Raw genomic sequence first — 21,277 nt, 5'->3', positions numbered from 1 at the left:
ACTGCTGTCAAAAATTAACTGTATCAAAGTACCACAGAAATTAGTTTTTAAAAAACCCAAGTATGGCCAGGGCAGCCAATAAGCACAAGCCGGGCTTTCTTCACCTGTAGCAGCACCAGAATCTTTGGTCTTCCCCTAGTTTCTTATGAGATTATTTTTTTTAAAGATTCAGTAGGATAAACAAGTATTCATCTTCATCAGGCCTTATTAGAAAAACGTTTGTGATAGATTTTAGTAGCAAGTTGCACATGTTTCTCCATTGATTTAATATAGGAAAATAGAAACATTTTAAAGATGTATAGGATAAGTACTGTTGCTGTTAATTGATTTAAATGTTAGAATATTGCTTCTACTTTAAAAATGGACTAAAATGCTTTATTGTCCAAATTGGTTAGTCATGTTGTTGAGGTTGTGTTTACACGTCACACAAAACTAGCAGTCAAATTTTATAACTGCTGTCTCACAAAAACAATACTCTGTGCAGTTTACAATGATAAATTAAAACATGAAATACATGAAAACTGTCATTATTAAACATTTAACACAAACATTATTTTAAAAAAATAAAAACTATGGTTTATATGCATAGTTGAGACCAACTTTGTCACTTGAAAATGATTTAGTACAGGATAAATTATACATATTTTGTTGATATCTGGAGCTGGAGCACATTTCCATCTCTGTGACACTGCACTCTTGCCTGTTTTTGTTTCATGTCCCTTATGCTCACAAATAACAAATTTCAAAAATGTCATTTCTGGAAATGGAAGGTGAAGCTGTTGATGAAAGACGCAGAACTAGCCATATTGGGATCAGTGTAAACCGGTATTGGCTATTCAAAGTCAGGCAACTATGCTAACCTGAGTTCCAGAGATATATATGATGTTGATGTTGTAATTTATGTGCCTCTCTCATCAGGGATGACTCGTCTGATGGTCCAATATTTAGCAGAGCCCTTTCACATCCTTGGAATTTTGAGAGAGGTTTCTTTCATGAGGAGAATTCTTCAAGACGGTTCAGCATGGGACATGATAAGGACTATTACAATAGAGATATTTTCAGAGCTCAACTGGACCGAAGAATAAACAGTGAACTTCTACAGGATCAATCAAGAGAAAATAATAGGGGTGGGGGGCAAGAATCCCTTAATAGAAGCCCAAGCCTGATGTATGTGGATGAAGATTTTCATAAACTTGAAAGAATTAGGAGAAAAAGAGAAGATTTCCAAAGGAGAAACATTAGTACTGACTACCCAATTCCTGATTCAGCTAATCAAGAACAGTCTTCTGAATCTCGACACCATTATAGATATGAGAAAACACCTGCAGTCCCCTTAAAATCTATACTGAAGAAACGTTCAGATGATTCTTCTACACAGGTTTGAACTGAATTCTTCACTCTCTTTGTTAATCTGTCACGTTTTACTAGTTTTTCCCCCTATTTTAAATATAAATATTTAACTTTTTTATGAAGATCTTTAGAATAAATGCTTTGAACAATGCTTTCTTCCCGGTCATGGAGTTGATTTAGTATGACAGCATCTTGGGCCTCATTTGGATCAGAAAGTTTGCACTTTATTGGTTTTAAATTTGAAACCAGTAACTTTCTGTTAAGATGTGCTGTCCTTAAGCAAGTATTTTAACATCTGTTTGAGGATAACATGAAGAAGCTGCACTTGATATAGTAATTTTAGGTCACTCATGGGGATTTCTGTTTTCCAACTTTGAAGCCTCATCAGTAATACTTTTCCTCATGCAAGATGAAGTAAGGAGCAATTGCTCCTTATTTTGCTTTGCAAGGAGTCTGAGATGGCTTGTCATGCAGAGAGAAGGAGTCTGTTCTGAAAGGTGAGATTATGGGGGAAATGGAAGGGTGCTGAAGATTTCATGGTTTAGATCATGGGTCGGCAACCCACGGCTCTGGAACTGCATGTGGCTCTTTCAGCCTTCTGCGGCTCCCAGTTTGCAGAGACAGAGACAGGCACTTGCGCTTCCCTTCCCTTCCCTTCCCTTCCCTTCCCTTCCCTTCCCTTCCCTTCCCTTCCCTTCCCTTCCCTTCCCTTCCCTTCCCTTCCCTTCCCTTCCCTTCCCTTCTCTCTCTCTCTCTCTCTCTCTCTCTCACACACACCCCACAAACACACTGAGTGGGGGAACAGGACTGGCAGACCAAGGGTAGAAAAAGGGAGGGAGAGAGAGAAAGAGAGGAAGCGCAAGTGCCTCTCTCTCTCTCTCTCTCTCTCTCTCTCTCACACACACACACACACACACACACACAAACACACACACACACACACACACACACACACACACACACACACACAAAACACAGACACAAAAACAAACTGAGTGGGGGAAGAGGACTGGCAGACCAAGGGCAGAAAGAGAGAAGGGAGAGAGAGAGAGAGAGAGAGAGAGAGAGAGAGAGAGAGAGAGAGAGAGGAAGCGCAAGTTGTTCTCTCTCTCTCTCTCTCTCTCTCTCTCTCTCTCTCTCACACACACACACACACACACACACACACAAACACCCTGAGTGGGGGAAGAGGATCGGCAGAAAGGAGAGGGAGAAAGGAAGGGAGGGAGAGGGACAGAGAGAGAAAGGGAGGGAGGGAGAGAGAGAGAAAAAAATGAATATATGTGATTGTCCTTACTGGACTTTTAGTAAAGAACATTTAATGAAATATTTTGATGTTTTTTTTAATTAAGAGGTGAGGTATGGGGATAATTATGCTATATTTAAAGATGGTAGATAAGCTACTAAAATTGTTTTTACCTGTTGAGATGAAGGAGAAAGGTTTTTTCTCCCTCTTTCTCCTGTCCTTTTCTTCCCCCCCTCCCCCACATTTTTTTTCTTTTCTGTTTTTCTGTTTGTAGTTTTTATAGTTTGCACTGGCTTTTTATTTCATAAATACGAGGAGGGCTCAAATAAACATTTGAGTATTTTATTTGAAAGTAACCTTCGACCCAACATCTTTTTTTGGGGGAGTTCAAAATGCTTTTGTTGCATGCAGAAACAAAAATTTGTTTTCTTTGTAGCGGTTCATTGATTTCATAAATGCAGCACACTATAGTGTTTTTATACATAGCATAAAGGTAAAAAACAATACATGCAGTGTTATCTTCATTTTAGATGCCAAAAGGGTTTTGCGGCTCCCAGTGTTTTCTTTTCGGTGGGAAACAGGTCCAAGTGGCTCTTTGAGTGTTTTAGGTTGCCTACCCCTGGTTTAGATGAAAACTTTTACCATTAGGCATGTAAGTTGGAGGTTTCCTAAATCGTTTTTAGAAAACATAGTGCAGAATTTTTCAGTGTTTGTAATTGAAGAAATCTCTATAAATATTAATTTTTAAAAACTTATTTGAAACTGATTTATCAAGTCACCTCACTTTCCTAACATAGTTTCAAAACAGAGATAAATAACTGTTCATTTCTGAAAGAAGAAGCACTATGCTTCTGTGAATTTGCATCATGCAGCTGTTATAAATAATGTTGCCTATTGACCTAGGAGCATTTGGCTACTTTTTTGGATTTGTGAGATGCTCCCTTCAGAAAAGTACCTTTCAAATTCTGTTACTGTTCATACCCATTTTGTGCTTCCTCTGCTGCTCATTTGACGTGCTGTTTTTCTTTCTCCTTCACCCTTGCTGAATGATTCAAAGTAATCAAGGATCATGGCATGATTATGTTGATGCCGCATAGCAAATTATAACTGGACTTTACAAGCATATCATGGAGGGAGAACAAAGTCATTTCATTGAAAGGCTAACACTGAACAAGGCTGGGTAGTGACATGGTATGTGCAGCTTATACCGTGTTACTGTATTGGCAATTTTATTGCTGATTAGTACAATATAGTGACATCATCTTGTATCAGTGTGGCCTGCTTAGCAAGGGAAGCATGTTATTTGTCTTCCTCTGATAACTTTTGTAGCACCTTTGCAACCTGCCTCAGCCCTAATGAAATACCCTCAATGTGTCAAATTAAATGATATTTTAGAACTTATGTCTCTGCCTCAGTTTCATTTTTATTCTGTTACAGTTCTCCAATACAGTTGCAAGAAAAAGTATGTGAACCCTTTGGGATTACGTGTTTTTTTGCATGAATTGGCCATAAAATGCGCTCTAAACGTCATGTAAGTCACAACAATAGAAAAACACAGTCTGCTTAAAATAATACTATACAAACATTAGCTGTTGTCATGTTTGAATTGAACATAAATTGAACACGTTTGAAGTTTGCAAAAGAGCACCTGGATGTTCCACAGCACTACTGGCAAAATATACTGTGGACAGATGAAACCAAAATTGAGTTGTTTGGGAAAAACACACAACACTATGTGTGGAGAAAAAAAGGCACAGCACACCAACATCAAAACCTCATCCCCACTGTAAAACATGGCAGAGGGAGCATCATGGTTTGGGGCTGCTTTGCTGCCTCAGGGCCTGAACGGATTGTTGTCATTGATGGGAAAATGAATTCCAGAGTTTATCAGGACATTTTGCAGGAAAACGTACGACCATCTGTCCGCCAACTGAAGCTCCGCAGAGGATGGGTGATGCAACAGGACAATGACCCAAAGCATACAAGTAATTCAACACAACAATGGCTTCAACAGAACAGAATACGCCTTCTGGAGTGGCCCAGTCTGAGTCCTGACCTCAACCCGATTGAAATGCTGTGGCATGACCTTAAGAGAGTGATTCACACCAGACATCCCAAGAATATTGCTACACTGAAACAGTTTTGTGAAGAGGAGTGGTCCAAAATTACTCCAGATCATTGTGCAGGTCTGATCTGCAACTACAGGAAATGTTTGGTTGAGGTTATTGCTGCCAAAGGAGGGTCAACCAGTTATTAAGTCCAAAGGTTCACATACTTTTTCCACCCTGCACTGCGGATGTTTCCATCTTATGTTCAATTCAAACATGACAACAGCTAATGTTTGTGTAGTATTATTTTAAGCAGACTGTGTTTTTCTATTGTTGTGACTTACATGACGTTTAGAACGCATTTTATGGCCAATTCATGCAAAAAACCACGTAATCTCAAAGGGTTCACATACTTTTTCTTGCAACTGTATATTAGCTGTAGTCTGTTTATATAAAAGAAGGATCTGTTTTATAGATTGAAATACTGATTAATTTTATAAACTAACATCACAATATCTTTTTTAAAGTCTGGATTCTTTTCTAACTTCTTTATCAATGAACTCCTTTCTTTCAGATACTTTTTATTTGTACCAGTCTAACCCAATTGGCTTCTTTTCATCAGTTTTTCTTCTTCAGAATTTCTTCAGTTCAGCAATAGTTTGTCTGTAGGCTCTGCTGGTAAGATATCTCAGTGCAAAATATTCTATTCACAAAAATGCTTTTCCTTTTGAACAGGATTCTGGGAATTTTTCAAAGGAAAAGAAGCCTCCTGAGTCAACATTAGAGTCTGTCAACCAACATGGTGACTTCCTGCTGCCTCATGAAAAAGCCAGTCAAGATGGGAGTGGTTTTTCAGTGATTGATTCTACTTATCCTCCAGATAAAAGACTGGATCCCTTCCCTGATAATATAGAAGATGAAGAGAAATTTCTTTATGGTGATGATGATGGTGATTCAAACAACTGTCTCCACTCTCAAAAGCTAACGCTGAGTGAAAAGAAAGAACCTGTAAGAGAGAAAGTAAATTCTCCACCTCCTACAAGTCTATCTGTAAAACCAGAGACTTTGGAACAGTCCAGCCCGGAATATGACAAGATCCGTGACTTGCTTAAAACTATTGGTTTGGACATTGGAGTGGCTGAAATAGGTAAGCTTGCTGCTCGCACAGAAGAAAGACTCTATGGGAAAAAAACAACCTGTTCTCCACATCATCATACAGTGGCAAATCATAAAGCAGAGTTGTGGAAGAGGCAGAAACCTTCTCTATCGCCATTTGATTCTTTTCCATCAGCTAAACCTGTGTACAATATCACTGCTAAATTAGGGCAAAATAATCCTACTGGCATATGTAAGCAATCTGGTGTTCCAGGATTTTTAATCCCATCAGCTCCACCTTCTTATCTTGATATTCCTCCTGGGCCCCCCTCTGGTTCCTGTCAGAATGTTCCATATGTCTCTACGTTTACTCCAAATCGGTTCTTCCCAAACTGTGCTTCTCTCCCAGTAGTCTTACCTAACTATGATGTATACCAGCGCCACATGGGTTATGCAACTCCTGGCTGGTGTGCTCAGCAAGTGAACTCTGTACATCCAAATAAACCTGAGGTTGCCAAACTAAAAGGCAAATGTACAAATCCCAATCTAAGAATTATTAATACAATTGCCATTGGCAAAAAGCCATCTCAAGCTGCTTCTACCCTGGTTCACTCGCAAACCAAGAGTAAAAAAAAGGCCAAGCGAAGAAAATGTGATGAAAAAAATCAAACTACTCCGATGGAAAAGGTGAGTATCTTTTCTTCTTGATTTCATAATTACCATAGAATCATAAAGATTAAGATTTAGAATGGACTTTAGAAATCAACTGATCCAAATACTTGCCCAATGTAGGTCTCTGTTTATCATTTATAACGGGTCCCCAACCCCCGGTCCGTGGACCAGTACTGGTCCGCAGCATGCCAGCAACTGGTCCACACAAACAAGCAAAGTCCCATCTGCAGGATGCAGGCAGTATACAAAACCAGGCCCTCTTTGGTCCACAGAAAAACCTCTCTCAATGGAATTGGTCCTGGTGCCCAAAAGGTTGGGGATTTCTGATTTATAATTTAAAAACATAAAAACACTGTTTATTTTTTTCTGGTTAACGAGCTTTAACTTCCTTTTCAGCACAGAAATGTCTACTTACAATATATAAGCAGTCCTCCGCAAAATTCTAAGGTAGATGGATAGATACATAAACGTCTGTATCTACATAGTTTATTTTAATTTCATATATACAATTCCTAAACTGCCTAACTCCAAAAATGACTCTGGTCAGCTTCACAATACTAAAAAGCAAGAAAAACGCAACAAAATCTACAAAAAAAAACCAAACCCACCCACGCAGTAGTCCTGGAGAAACAGAAAAATCTACATTCCATCGCCCCAAAAGTGGAGGGGTCAGCCAACTATGCTAAACAAAGACCTGGGGGAAGAACTGAATTTTAGGGCTCTTTTGAAGAGAGATAGAGTAGCTGTGAACGAATCTCCAAGCAGATGCTGTTCCAGAGGGCAGGTGCTACAACAAAGAAATCCTGCTTTCTGGTTTCTGCTAAGTGATACTGCTTCCTCAATTGGAACCCTAAGGAAATTGACCCTAGTTACTTGGGATGGGCAGATATTACAAGAAATAGTCCTTCAGACAGCTAGGTGCTATGCTGAATAGGACTTCGTAGATAATAAACAGCACTTCGAATTGGAGTCAGAAGCATATTAGTAACTAATACAGCTCATGAGGCAGAGGTGTTACACGGATGTTGTTAGACCTGCCTATTGCAGCTTATGCTGCTACATTCTGAACTGGCTGTAGCTTTTAAGTGGTCTTCAAGGGCAGCCTCATGGAGACTATGCTGCCATAGTTCATCTCCAAGATATAAGTGACTGTAAACAGGGCTTGGTCTAGTTGTTGTTGTTGTTAGTTGCGAAGTCGTGTCCGACCCATCGCGACCCTATGGACAACGTTCCTCCAGGCTTTCCTGTCCTCTACCATCTTCTGGAGTCCATTTAAGCTCACGCCTACTGCTTCAGTAACTCCATCCAGCCACCTCATTCTCTGTCGTCCCTTTCTTCTCTTGCCCTCAATCTTTCCCAGCATTAGGCTCTTCTCCAGTGAGTCCTTCCTTCTCATTAGGTGGCCAAAGTATTTGAGTTTTAGCTTCAGGATCTGGCCTTCTAAAGAGCAGTCAGGGTTGATCTCCTCTAGGACTGACCGGTTTGATCGCCTTGCAGTCCAAGGGACTCGCAGGAGTCTTCTCCAGCACCAGAGTTCAAAGGCCTCAATTCTTTGGCGCTCAGCCTTTCTTATGGTCCAACTTTCACTGCCATACATTGCAACTGGGAAGACCATAGCCTTGACTATACGCACTTTTGTTGACAGGGTGATGTCTCTGCTTTTTAGTGTGCTGTCTAGATTTGCCATGGCTTTCCTCCCGAGGAGCAAGCGTCTTTTAATTTCTTGACTACAGTCCCCATCTGCAGTGATCTTGGAGCCCAGGAAAATAAAATCTGTCACTACCTCCATTTCTTCCCCATCTATTTGCCAGGAATTGAGAGGGCCTGATGCCATGATCTTGGTTTTCTTAATGTTTAGTTTCAACCCAACTTTTGCACTCTCCTTCTTCACCCGCAACAAGAGGCTCTTTAGTTCTTCTTCACTTTCTGCCATTAGAGTGGTATCATCTGCATATCTTAGGTTGTTGATATTTCTTCCGGCAATCTTAATTCCAACTTTTGATTCATCTAGCCCTGCCTTTCTCATGATGTGCTCTGCATATAAGTTAAATAGGCAAGGCGACAGTATACAGCCTTGCCGGACTCCTTTCCCAATTTTGAACCAATCAGTGGTTCCGTGTCCAGTTCTCACTGTTGCTTCTTGGCCCGCATATAGGTTTCTCAAGAGACAAATAAGATGGTCTGGTACTCCCATCTCTTTAAGGACTTGCCACAGTTTGTTATGATCCACACAATCAAAGGCTTTAGCATAGTCAATGAAGCAGAAGTAGATGTTTTTCTGGAACTCTCTAGCTTTCTCCATGATCCAGCGTATGTTGGCAATTTGATCTGTAGTTCCTCTGCCTCTTCGAAATCCTGCCTGCACTTCTGGTAGTTCTCGATCCACATACTGCTGGAGTCTAGCTTGTAGGATTTTAAGCATAACTTTACTAGCATGAGAAATGAGTGCAATGGTGCGATAGTTTGAACATTCTTTGGCACTGCCTTTCTTTGGAATTGGAATGTAAACTGATCTTTTCCAATCCTGTGGCCACTCTTGAGTTTTCCAAATTTGCTGGCAAATTGAGTGTAGCACTTTTACTGCATCTATGGAGACTATGCTGCCATAGTTCATCTCCAAGATATAAGTGACTGTAAACAGGGCTTGGTCTAGAGATGAGTGCAATTGGCATGTTGGATCTTTGAGAAGGAGTTGAGAATCTAGGAAGACTTCCCCTTGTGCCCCCCCATTTAGGACTAAGTTTGGGGATCTCTAGACCCAGGTGGTCCAAGCCATTTGACTTGGTAGAATTGAACTTAAACCTGTTTCTCCCCATCCAGACTCCAGCTGCTTCCAAGCATTGGGAGGAAACCTTGACAACATTGCTTTTTTATTCATGGATTGAGATTCAGAGTTGAGTGACATCCATATGTTCATGATACCTAACACTGAACTGAGGTCAACTGATTGATGACCTCTCCCTTATGCAACTTCATATTAAGCAGGAGGAGCAAGAGCATCAAATTTGTGGTACTCCACAAATCAGAGGATTTGAATTTGCGTTTACTCTCCCCCTGAAATACTGCCTTGAACTGGCTGAGGAGAGTTCTCCAGTTATATTCTCCTCAACTGGTCCACAAGGATGTGAAAATCAATCATATCAAAAATTGCTGAGAAATAAAGAAGGGCCAGGTTGTTTGCAACTACCTGCATCCTGGCATCACCAGAGATCATCAACAGGAATGATCAGTGCCATCTCCATACTGAGTGTAGGCCGGAAACCCAACTAACATGGGACCCAGACAATCCATTTCTTTCACGGCTCTCTGAAAATGCAGCTGGCCTCTTCTTAATAATTTTTACCAGAAAGGGGATGCTGGAGACTGGATAAAATGTCCAGGACATTTAGCTCCAATGACAGCTCTTTACATTTTTAAAAATTTTATTTCCAAAGTTAAAATACAAAATAAAGAAAAGGAGAAGAAACTAACAACCATTAAATGCTAATAATAAAAATCAATGTGTACAAAAATAAATGACATACGAAATTTTCTACATCATTAGTGTCTGCTCAGTAGTAAGCTGACAGAGATGTGACTATTATAACTCTTTAAGGTTTGGTGATACTGCAACTTAATGGATGGACAGTTTATCTCTACCAACAGTGTGGGGGGGAAATTATTTGATCCCCTGCTGATTCTGTCCATTTGTCCACTGACAAACACATGATCAGTCTATAATTGTAATGGTAGGTTTGTTTTAACAGGGAGAGACAGAACAACAACAACAAAAATCCAGAAAAATATTTCAAAAAAGTTATAAATTGATTTGCATTTTAATGAGTGAAGTAAGTATTTGACCCCTTTGCAAAAGATGACTTAGTACTTGATGACTTAGTACTTGATGGCAAAATCCTTGTTGGCAGTCACAGAGGTCAGACGTTTCTTGTAGTTGGTCACCAGTTTTGCACACATCTCAGGAGGGATTTTGTCCCTCTCCTCTTTGCAGATTCTCTCCAAGTCATTAAGGTTTCAAGGCTGATGTTTGGCAGTTGGAACCTTCAGGTCATTCCACAGATTTTTCTATGGGATTAAGGTCTGGGGACTAGCTAGGCCACTCCATGACCTTACTGTGCTTCTTCTTGAGCCACTCCTTTGTTCCCTTGGCTGTGTGTTTTGGGTCATTGTCATGTTGGAATACCTATCCATGACCCATTTTCAATGCCCTGGCTGAGGGAAGGAGGTTCTTACCCAAGATTTGATGGTACATGGCCCCGTCCATCGTCCCTTTGATGCGGTGAAGTTGTTCTGTCCCCTTAGCAGAAAAGCACCCCCAAAGGATAATATTTCCACCTCCATGTTTGACAGTGGTGATGGTGTTCTTGGGGTCACAGGCAGCAATCCTCCTCCTCCTAACACTGCAAGTTGAGTTGATGCCCAAGAGCTCGATTTTGGTCCCATCTGACCATAACCCTTTCACCCAGTTCTCCTCTGAATCATTCAGATGTTCATTGGCAAACTTCAGATGGGCCTTACATGTGCTTTCTTGAGGAGGAGGGCCTTGCATGTGCTGCAGGATTTCAGTCCTTCATGGCATAATATGTTACCAATTGTTTTCTTGGTGACTATGGTCCCAACTGCCTTGAGATCATTGACAAGATCCTCCTGTGTAGTTCTGGGCTGATTCCTCACCGTTCTCATGGTCATTGAAATTCCACAAGATGAGATCTTGCATGGAGCCCCAGACTAAGGGAGATTAACAGTTACTTTGTGTTTCTTCCATTTGTGAATAATCGCACCAACTGTTGTCACTTCTCACCAAGCTGCTTGGCGATAGTCTTGTAGCCCATTCCAGCCTTGTGTAGGTCTACAATCTTGTCCCTGACATCCTTGGACAGCTCTTTGGTCTTGGCCATTGTGGAGAGTTTGGAATCTTATTGCTTCTTTGGACAGGACTCTTTTATACAGATAACAAGCTGAGATTAGGAGCACTCCCTTTAAGAGAGTGCTCCTAATTTCAGCTTGTTATCTGTATAAAAGACAGCTGGGAGCCAGAAATCTGGCTGACTGATAGGAGATCAAATACTCATTAAAATACAAATCAATTTATACCTTTTTTGAAATGTGTTTTATAGACTGATCCTTTTTTGGAAATATTTTATTAATTTCAAGTTTTACAATCATAAGTACTTAACAAACAGTGTGGTGTCCGGGTGCATTTGTCATTCAGTGGTATATATTAACTTTCACTCAAAACATCCAATACTGCGCTATCCAGTGTTTCCCTGGTCCTCTCTACTTCTAGTAACAATCATTTTTCCACATTAGGCAAATACAATTCTTACTGCTATTAATACCTATACAATTAAATATAAGCAACTTCATCACATTTTTCTAGTGTTATACATAATATCAATAATATCAGTTTATAATATCTTCTCTAACCAAAACGTATCTCAGATGTATTTGCAATCAAAGTTCCCTTATTCAATCCGTATCCTGTTTTTTCTTTTTTTTTCAATTTTAATTCTCCATCAATATTCAAAATAACTATCAATTATCATTTTTCTCATAGTTACATTTGGGTAACTAACAGCTTCCCTTAGTATTTTCATATTTCTATCTTATGGAAAATTATGTTATCCTAGTTACAAATCATATCCTTCTAATTTATAATGGTCTTTTTATTTCTAACAATTGTCTATTCTTTTATTCATATTCAAACATCAATTAGATAGTATAATACCTCATCTAATTAGTCAGGACCTCTATTTTCTTCAGTCTTACTTGAACTTTCTTCCTTTGGCAAATAACTTTCCAAGTCAGTGCATTTAGATCACCAAGTGTTTCTTCCTCTGTTTCTGTATATATAGTTTGGAATAAAAAAAGACAATTTAATTAAGGTATTTTTGTAAAAAAAACCGCTTAATCCATTTATATTCATTAAACAGCCTCCATTTTCTTTCTCTTTCAGTTTCTCTCTTAATTTCTTGTTCCCCAGTTTTCAGCATTTCTCTTAACAGCTCTATCATCCATTCTATCAATTCTTCTTCCTTGTCCTCAAGTATGTTTTGAAATCTTGAAAAGTAAAATGTCTCTTCCATTTCCGGTATTATATCTGAGTCTTCCAAATTTTTGTTTATCTGTACCTGCCTGTTGGTTTCTTCTTTCAAATCCTCCGTTTTTGTATCAGTTTCCTCTATTTTTTTTTCTGTTTTCTGAATTGCTAGTTCATTCTTTTGTAGTCATTTTCTGAATGTTTTCTGCTTGTAAGTTTAAGTTAGAAAGTTGTTCATTTATGTTATTTAAATTATTTTAGTCTCGTCCCATAATTTAAAACAATTGTCTCTTGAATTGATTTCAACGCGGAGAGGATTTCTTTCTGAAGTTCATTTACATTTTCTTGTTGATTATCCATGTTTCTTCCAAAGAGAAATAGCCCAGAAGCAACTGTTCCACTGTTTCTTAATATTTCTTGATAATTCTTGAAACTAAGAGTCAGTCAATATTTGTAATCCAGGCAGGCCAATTCAAAATGGCTTGTTGTCTCCTTCATACAGATAAACAGCCTAAGGATTTTTTTTTCCTTTTTCCCAGCTGCAGTCTGCAAAAGTGAAAGTTTCCAGGAACAACAAAGAACCTTATCTATGTCCGGGCTTCATGCCAAATTTCCTTTAAGCATAATAAATTGTAATGCCAAAGCTCACCACTAGATGTTGATAATATCCATTTTCCAGCTTTTAAGTCCAAACGTATTTCACCAACTTTCCAAATATCTTTTCAAAAAGAAAGTCTTAAAAGTACTTTTACTTCCCAAATTTGTCAAAGCTATATCTCTGTATTAATTCCAAATTAATCTTATAGTTTTCTCTATTTCCCCCTCAAGGAAAGTTATTTGCCACTTCTCTTTTCCTGAGGGAACAGGGCAGAAACTCCCCTTCTCTCTATCATCTGGAGGCATTCTTTGCTTTGGGAATTCTTTTTTTCCAGGAAGAGGTTTAAAATTGTAAAGAGAGGATTAAGTTGTCATCCAGTTCCATCCACGTTGTTCAGAAGTTGCTAATTAGTTGCTAATTAACTAATCTTTGGTTGTCAGTAGCTTCTGACTGGCTGCATAAATGCGACCAGTTTTTCCCCTGCCGGTTTGGAGGGCTTCCTCGGCTCAAACAGAAGGGCCACAGCTCCTCCGTGATTGACAAGGTCCCGTCCTTCGTCGCCTCTCTGTGGCGACTTTAGACCCTTTTTAGGGTCCCTAGTAGGGCGAAATCGGACATGGAAAATGGAGCCCCATTTTCCTGCGCCCATGACACCATGATGTCTAACCTGAAATCTAGACTGATCCATTTCTTTGTCAGTGGGCAAACATACAAAATCAGCAGGAGATCAAATAATTTTCCCCTCACTGAACCATTTGATCTAACACTTATTTCTGCCTGCATTGATTTCCTCATCCAAGTAATTAAGCCTTTTAATATATACCAAATAAAATAATATTCTGCAGGAGCCTTTGGCAACAGAAGTCAGGGGCTTATGCAAAATTTATAGATAGATTTGGAATGTTGCTATTGTTCTCCAGTTCAAATAATTTTAATGAGTTTACTGATCTTTGGACTTGATATTTTATAGTCTGTTTAAATCTCATTATAGCCTTAGTTCCATTTCAGTTCATTTCATTTCAGTTCCATTTTAGGATTCTGGACATGAAATCTATCAATCTTGTGAAATAAACTAAATGAATAAGCTTGAAGTGAAAATCTGTACATTTGCTCTGAATTTGTTCTGCTTTTTTTGGCATGAATGTTCATTTGCAAATGAAGACATTTGAGACAGAAATATTACTAGAAGAAACAGGGAAAGAATTATCGAATTTAAAAGAAAATAGTAAGAAGGATATTCTTGCCAATCCACTATAGCAGGGGTAGGCAACCTTGGCTCTTTTACGACTTGTGGACTTCAACTCCCAGAATTCCTGAGCCAGCCAGAATTCTGGGAGTTGAAGTCCACAAGTCGTAAAAGAGTGGTTGTCTACCCCTGCATTATAGTGTACTGATAATCCCATTTGTGAGCAGAAGTATTTGGTACTCTGTCTGGAATATTTTTTGACAATGTGAAATAATAAATTTAGATCTCCTCCTTAGTCAGCCTAAATGTTGCAAGTACTTGAAGGATGGCAAAGATTTATGTCATTGTTTACTGATTTGAGAAGAGTTGGATTCTTCAAATGCCTATCTCCTTTCATCATCTTTCTGTACAACCTCTGCCCTGCCCCTTTGTTGATGTCAAGGATTTACAGCACAAATTCAACACCACAGATTTGTCATCTAGCGGTAGATTTCAGACTCTAGCTTCCAAAGGAAAATTCACTGTCCTGAGTGTCTAAAATTGTGTCCTAAAGAAATTGCAAATTAAGAATATAGTCCAGGCTTGTGACATGTGCTTCGGTATAATGACTCCAGTACAATTACGTACACTTCCTTTTTGTTAGCTTGTTTGTCTCCTCCTTCCTTGTTAGGTATTAAAGAATTTCGGGAAATTTCCAAAGTTAATAATCCTTTCAGGTGAATTTAATAAAGTAAGAAGACAAGATATTTTAATGGAAAAATGAACATACCATATAAGAATTACGTAAGAATAAATTGCATTAAATATCAATTGGCATATATAAAATAATGTAAAAATACTGTGGATTCAGGGACGCATTGGAAATTTACCATAACGATCCTTATAGAGTTGCTTTTACTTTGGTCAGTTAAATGGCATGCTTTAACGTGCTTATTCCTTTTCAATTTTTCCAGGTAATAAACGAAAGAGAAGCGTTGACAAGTGCAAAACTATCACAACAGAAGAAACTCTTTTATCAGAGGATTGAATTAGATAGGCTTTCCGAACAGCAAGGTATCACTTCCTCTTATTTTGTATTTTTTTTTGTCCTGAAGTACTCAGTAGTGGTGCTGAATATTACATAATCCCTTGGAAAGTGTGTAATTATATTTATATCATTCTGAAGACATCTCATAGTACTACAGAAAGTCTTCAGATTAGAATAGCAATTAGGACCAGGAACTCTATTGCCACAAGACTGTCGTAGAACGCAAAGTCACATGACTGCATCACTTAGCAATGGCAATTTCAGTAGTTTGGGCTGCCATCATACAAGGACTATGTGTGTCATCATGTGATTGCAATTTTCTCATTGGCTTCACTTGCGGGAAGCTGGCAGGGAATGGGGGAAATCACAGTCACATGACTGTGACTTGCTGTGATGTTGTAATTGTGAGCTGGGTGCTGAGCACCCAGATTGCAGTCAAGTGGCCATGGGAATGCTGTGACAGCCACAACTCTGAGGAGCTATCGTAGCTTTGAACAGTTGCTGAGCAACAGTCATAAACTTAGGACTTTCTGTATCCTAAAGAGTGGATTATATTTGCCTGTATCACTGTAGACAACATTACTGTTAATACGTACCCAGCATCTTGGACCTAAGAAAATTAAAACTTAATTACCTTAATAATGCATGTATTAAAATGATTTTCTTTTGCAACTTGCTCCACACTTCAATTTAGTGATGATGCTGTTAAAGAAACGAGAAAAGGAAGACCCTTTGCTTGTGGAACTGAGCAGATTGAAAGAAAACATTGAAACAGAGGTTGCTCAACTGGAAATGAATATTAAAGCTATAAAGGAGAAACAGGACGAACTTAATAAAGTAGCTGATATCCGGGAGACAGATGCTTCTGAAAAATCCCAGAAATTATCTTCAGAAAATGAAGATTCATCAGAAAACAACCTACAAAATAATCCCCAAAGTGAAGAGAAAACTTTTGACTCAATCAAGGTATGTTTCTCGATGTTGATACAGTTAACAATCTCAGAGGAAAAGCTTTGGTGTCATAAACTAAATGAATAAGCTTGAAGTGAAAATCTGTACATTTGCTCTGAATTTGTTCTGCTTTTTTTGGCATGAATGTTCATTTGCAAATGATTTGAGACCGAAATATTACTAGAAGAAACGGAAAGAATTATCGAATTTAAAAGAAAATAGTAGGAAGGATATTCTTGCCAATCCACTATAGCAGGGGTAGGCAACCTTGGCTCTTTTACGACTTGTGGACTTCAACTCCCAGAATTCCTGAGCCAGCCACCGGACCTTCGCTCCTTCCGACGCGGTCTGAAGACCCACTTATTCGAACAAGCTGGCCTGGCCTGATGGGGGGATTTTAGGGTTTTTAATGGGTTTTTATACTGTATTGTTTTATTGGGCGATTATTTAATTCTCTTTTTAATTTTTGTATTTGTTATTTATATGTGCCCTGTTCACCGCCCTGAGTCCCTTGGGAGAAAGGCGGTATATAAATTTAATAAATAATAATAATAATAATAATAATAATAATAATAATAATAATAATAATAATAATAATGGCTTAGTAAGTTGAAATACGAAAAAGAGATTTCCTTTCACTTGTGATATTTTATTCTCCCTTCACACATTTCTGCAAATAAATTAGCATGCCTGCAATTCCCTTGATAGCTTTCCTTATGTCTCAAATGTGTGAAAGCCCTAATAAGCAGGCATATACATAGAACGAAGGCTACTGCTAAGCTTGTAAGCCGCCCTGAGTCTTCGGAGAAGGGCGGGATATAAATGGAATTAAAAAAAAAACTAGCTCACAACTTCAAAATAAACAAAAACCTGAAACTGTAAGTTTCAGATTCATTTGATACCTGTGCTTATTTCGAAGGGGGTGAAATTGAATTTTACTTGGGAATGAAGATCACAATGGAAATGATGAACCCTTGCACACTTGCCAAAATTTGCTTCATTTGGCAGGAGGAATTCAGTGAACTACAGAAGAAGGAGGTAGACAGGGCAAAATCTCTAATACAAATAGATGATGGAGGTTGCCCATAGTTTCCCATTTTGGATTAAATGTCCATCTAAGGTAAAGGTTCCCCCGCACATGCGTGCTAGTCGTTTCCAACTCTAGGGGCCGGTGCTCATCTCCATTTCAAAGCCGAAGAGCCAGTGCTTGTCCGAGGACGTCTCTGTGGTCATGTGGCCGGCATGACTAGACGCCAAAGGCACACATTTTGTGTTATGAGTTTGCTTACATGAAGAACATGTGCATACCAAAGACTTGTTCATATCTGAGCTTATTAATCGAAAATACAATTATCCAGAGAGCAATTATATATATAGGTTTTGGTTTTCCTTGTCCTAATTTTATTATATATATAAAATCCCATAGCAAGCAGATGAACCATGCAGCCTGCGGGCCAGATCTGGCCCCGTCTGTCCACGCCCACACGGCCCCCTAAGGGCAAAGCAAATCCCTATATGTCACAATATGGCCTACAATGCAATTGGGTTTGACACCCTTGTCCCATAGGTAATCACTCAAGAGATAAGCACCAAATAGAATTATTAGATAGCAGTGCTAGCCTATTTCTCTTTTCTCCTAGCTTTGTTAAAAGTGGTGTCGTCAGTTTTGATCAGAACTTCACTGATATCGAAAGAAAGAACAGTTCTTTAGATAAGATGAAACTTTTTAATAATGTCCTTTCTCTAGAACACGAGTGTCAAACTCGCAACGTCACGTGACGTGGCGTGATGTATCGTGACTTTTTTTCCATTGCCGGCAATGGGGTGGGCACAGTTTCACCATGGCGCATCCGGCCCGCGGGCCAGCAGTTTAACACCCCTGCTCTAGAAGAAAACAAACAGTGTGTCAGGACCCACCCCAATCCACGTCTTAGGAAAACAAAAACTCTTGGAGTCAGTTCTAGTCCAAAAGGAATTTTTACTAGGACATGTTTGGTTGTGGAAATACAAGACAGGACCTGGTATTGTTTTACAGATTGAAACTTTATAAAGAGTTCGCAGTTCAACCCCCCTTCCCTCAACCCCATTTGGTCAGCCCCCCATCATTACTTCGTGTCATCCCTTTGTGGGAAAAAGGGAACTTCGGATCTTTTACGGTTATTGCCTTCTTCCTTTACAGATTCAAATGGAGACACAGGCCAGATGCCTTCTTCCCTAACCCTCCCCTTTGTTCCCCCAGTTCAAAAGGTTTCCCTTGGTCTTTGAAATAACCTAAGGCAGGCTGAATCCACATCCGCTCCTCCTTCCTCAGGAGATGGCAGAATCGGGGGGGGGGGGGAGATAATGTTTTAAACATACATTTATGAATGTGATATAAATGGATTCTGACACAGTGATGCTTGAAAAGGATTCTGTTGGAACAAATAGGGATAAACAAAACTTTAGAAAATTATTGATGAAAACAAAAACATTTATTTTTGTGGTCATTAATTTGTGATACATAATTGTTAAGATATTTTGTAATAAAATTTTATAGAGGATTTTCTCTTACATAAATATCTTTTTGTTTAGTCATAAGGAAGTGATTGTTTACCTGGAGTAAGGACAGAATACAGCAGAAGGAAAAACCTAAAGACTGTTCCATACCTGACCTGACTCTAGCTTTTAGAAGCTGTGGTAAGATTTTGAGATGAAGACTACAATTCTTGAGAATTTTTTTATTCTGTCATGATTTCAAGCACTATATTTTATTCAGATTTGTTTTGTTTCAAGAAAAGTAAAAAAAAGTTAAGAAATTTTGTCTCTTGGCTCATTAAATATCAGTATAATATATCTTATGGCATCTCCTCAAAGGAGGTAATAAAGTTCTATGTTTTCTGAATAGCTGAAAGTTTCCTTAAATTGGAGATAATTGAAAGGTTATTGCAATCTAATTTTCAGGTTGCAGTTTTGAGGACACTTGATTAATTTTTGTTAATGGGTTGCCACAGCCCTCAAAACTTCAGGAGAGGGTTTATGTGCATACAAAATGATAACAGTACACTTAATGTGTTTGTTATGAGAAAGTAACAGCATTACTCAGATTTTTTCCCCTAGATAATGTCACCCTATGATGCTTCCTATTATCTATGTTATTTCACTTTAAAAGAATGGATTTTTAAAGAATATTTTAAAAGAATATTCTGATGTCACATGCTTCTGTGAGTACATTATATGGCTTGATAGCCTAAGAACGAAGTCATGGTGCCATATTTATTTCTTTCTGGTCAGAAAAAAGTTTTTTTCCTCCTGACATTTACAAACATAGGTCTCCACCACTGGATGCCTTCAGAAAAGTTTAGTAAATGAAACAGATCTTCTCTGTTTTTTAGCATTTTATTAGTTATGGCTTTGCTGAAATGTACCTCACAATTTTAAGTTCAACTAAATATTTAATCTTCCTGTAGACGTTTGGGTATTTGGGCATTTGGAAAACAAAACGTCACAGAGCTTATGTTTTCCTTGAATGTAATGTAAAGACTACAGTGAACATTTTAAGAAATAAAAAGGATTTTTAAAAGGAAGATAGGAAAATAGCCACATACATAATCTGAACAGAGGAGTGATAAGGTGGGTTAAGATCTACTATTAAGTATGGTGAACACATATTGAAAATAATTACTGCTTGTTAGCAAATGCCTCAAACGTATCAGTTTCTTTTGACTAATATAATGTACTTTTACATTCCTATGTACCGTCTGTTATTGACCATTCCGATACTGACTTGGCAAAGTATAGTAGTGGAATGTTTCTTTGTCAGAAAAAACAGGCCATCATCTGAACTGGACATAAAAGTGAAGCTATCCTTATTCACTTTAGAAACAATTTAAAATGAGAAATAAAAAAATAATGATATGGGAGAAGAAAACATTAAAATAAAACTAAAGAATATCTTAAGGATTCAGATGGGAACAAGTGAGCACTATGATCTGCATTGAAGAATCAAGAAACTCAACAGAACTAATCTCTTTTCATTTTTTTAAAGATTATGTGGTTCCTGCATTCCGTGGATTAGAATGTACTTGAGAAGTACTTACAATATAGGAACTGCAGTAGGGGGATATAGTTCTAATTAAATAGCTTTTCATGTTTGTTCATCTCAACTAAACTGAAAATGTCCAAGCAAGGGGTAAAAAAAAATCCCTGCTGGCAAAATTATATAAGTGCAGCAAACTTTCATTTCAAAAAAATAAAAATAAAAATCCTGATTATTTTAGTGAGATTTCCTGGCAATAACTTATAACACTGTGGTGAGATTGGAGGCCAGATTGTGAATTCTAGTCAGTGAAATCACTCATTTGCACTTTGGACATCTGCTCTTTTTAAGTAAACTGCAGGAACTGGGATTTCTTTAGTTGGTTTATGAGCTGAGCAGCAGAGGGTTGAGGGATTTCCATCAAGCTTACAACCATCAATATTTCCTTTATGGACACACATTCTGCTGAACCTCATGTCTTAATCATTTTTTGTTTCAGTAAACTTAGAGCTATAGACAAATTTTCTAGGTGATGGGATAAGATTTCACTTAGTGAGTTACTACTTTTTCTGGATTATAACGAAATAAAATGGTTCTTAAAAACTCAGAAACCTGACAGAAAGCTTAACAAGTCAATGTAAGAAGTTTTAAAAGTGATAAAGGGAATGGTTATTTTGAAAGATTATTTTTTTGGCAAAAGTGCTTTTAGATAAACTAGAATTAAATTAGCCAAAACAACTAGTGGGAATATTTTTTTTATTATTAAAGAATGCATACAACTTGTGGACTAAACAAAACAAAAGATAAGATAATAAGCCAGACTATGACACTGACTGTAAATATGGAGATGTTGACTGTGATGTTGAATATAATTAGTGCTATTAGGGACAAAAGCACAGAAAGACAAAAAAATAGGGAAGCTTGCCTTTAATTTTCCCTTGTTTTGAGACACTTTCATTTTTGGACTGTAATATAATGACAACCACAAGAAAAAGCAACAAGAATGGAGGAGAAGAGATGAGATCACTAGAACAACCTGCAGAAAAAGGAAT

At 38.2% G+C, this 21,277-nt stretch overlaps 1 protein-coding gene across 7 annotated transcripts in view; it reads left to right on the top strand.

Moving 5' to 3' along the window:
* LOC308672725 (zinc finger protein 318-like) overlaps positions 1 to 21,277 on the top strand; it is a 60,954-nt gene that overhangs the window by 9,490 nt on the left and 30,187 nt on the right. For 5 of the 7 annotated variants that reach the window (XR_014027481.1, XR_014027482.1, XR_014027483.1 and 2 more), the window contains exons 3-8: positions 919 to 1,378; positions 5,380 to 6,426; positions 6,808 to 6,858; positions 15,186 to 15,285; positions 15,954 to 16,225; positions 18,782 to 18,886. Coding sequence is in view for 2 of the 7 variants with exons in the window: in XM_081335842.1 (XP_081191968.1) it covers positions 919 to 1,378; positions 5,380 to 6,426; positions 6,808 to 6,858; positions 15,186 to 15,285; positions 15,954 to 16,225; positions 18,782 to 18,787 (1,936 nt within the window). In the remaining 5 variants the exon portion in view is untranslated. Of the gene's footprint in view, positions 1 to 918; positions 1,379 to 5,379; positions 6,427 to 6,807; positions 6,859 to 15,185; positions 15,286 to 15,953; positions 16,226 to 18,781; positions 19,092 to 21,277 lie in introns of those variants that run through there. The other 2 variants (XM_081335842.1, XM_081335843.1) reach the window with 2 other exon arrangements.

This window comes from Vipera berus (assembly GCF_964194415.1).
Source record: "Vipera berus genome assembly, chromosome: 1".
Lineage (NCBI taxonomy): Eukaryota > Metazoa > Chordata > Lepidosauria > Squamata > Viperidae > Vipera > Vipera berus.
Note: the sequence above shows the minus strand (reverse complement) of the source record. Positions and strands in the feature narration are given on the sequence as shown.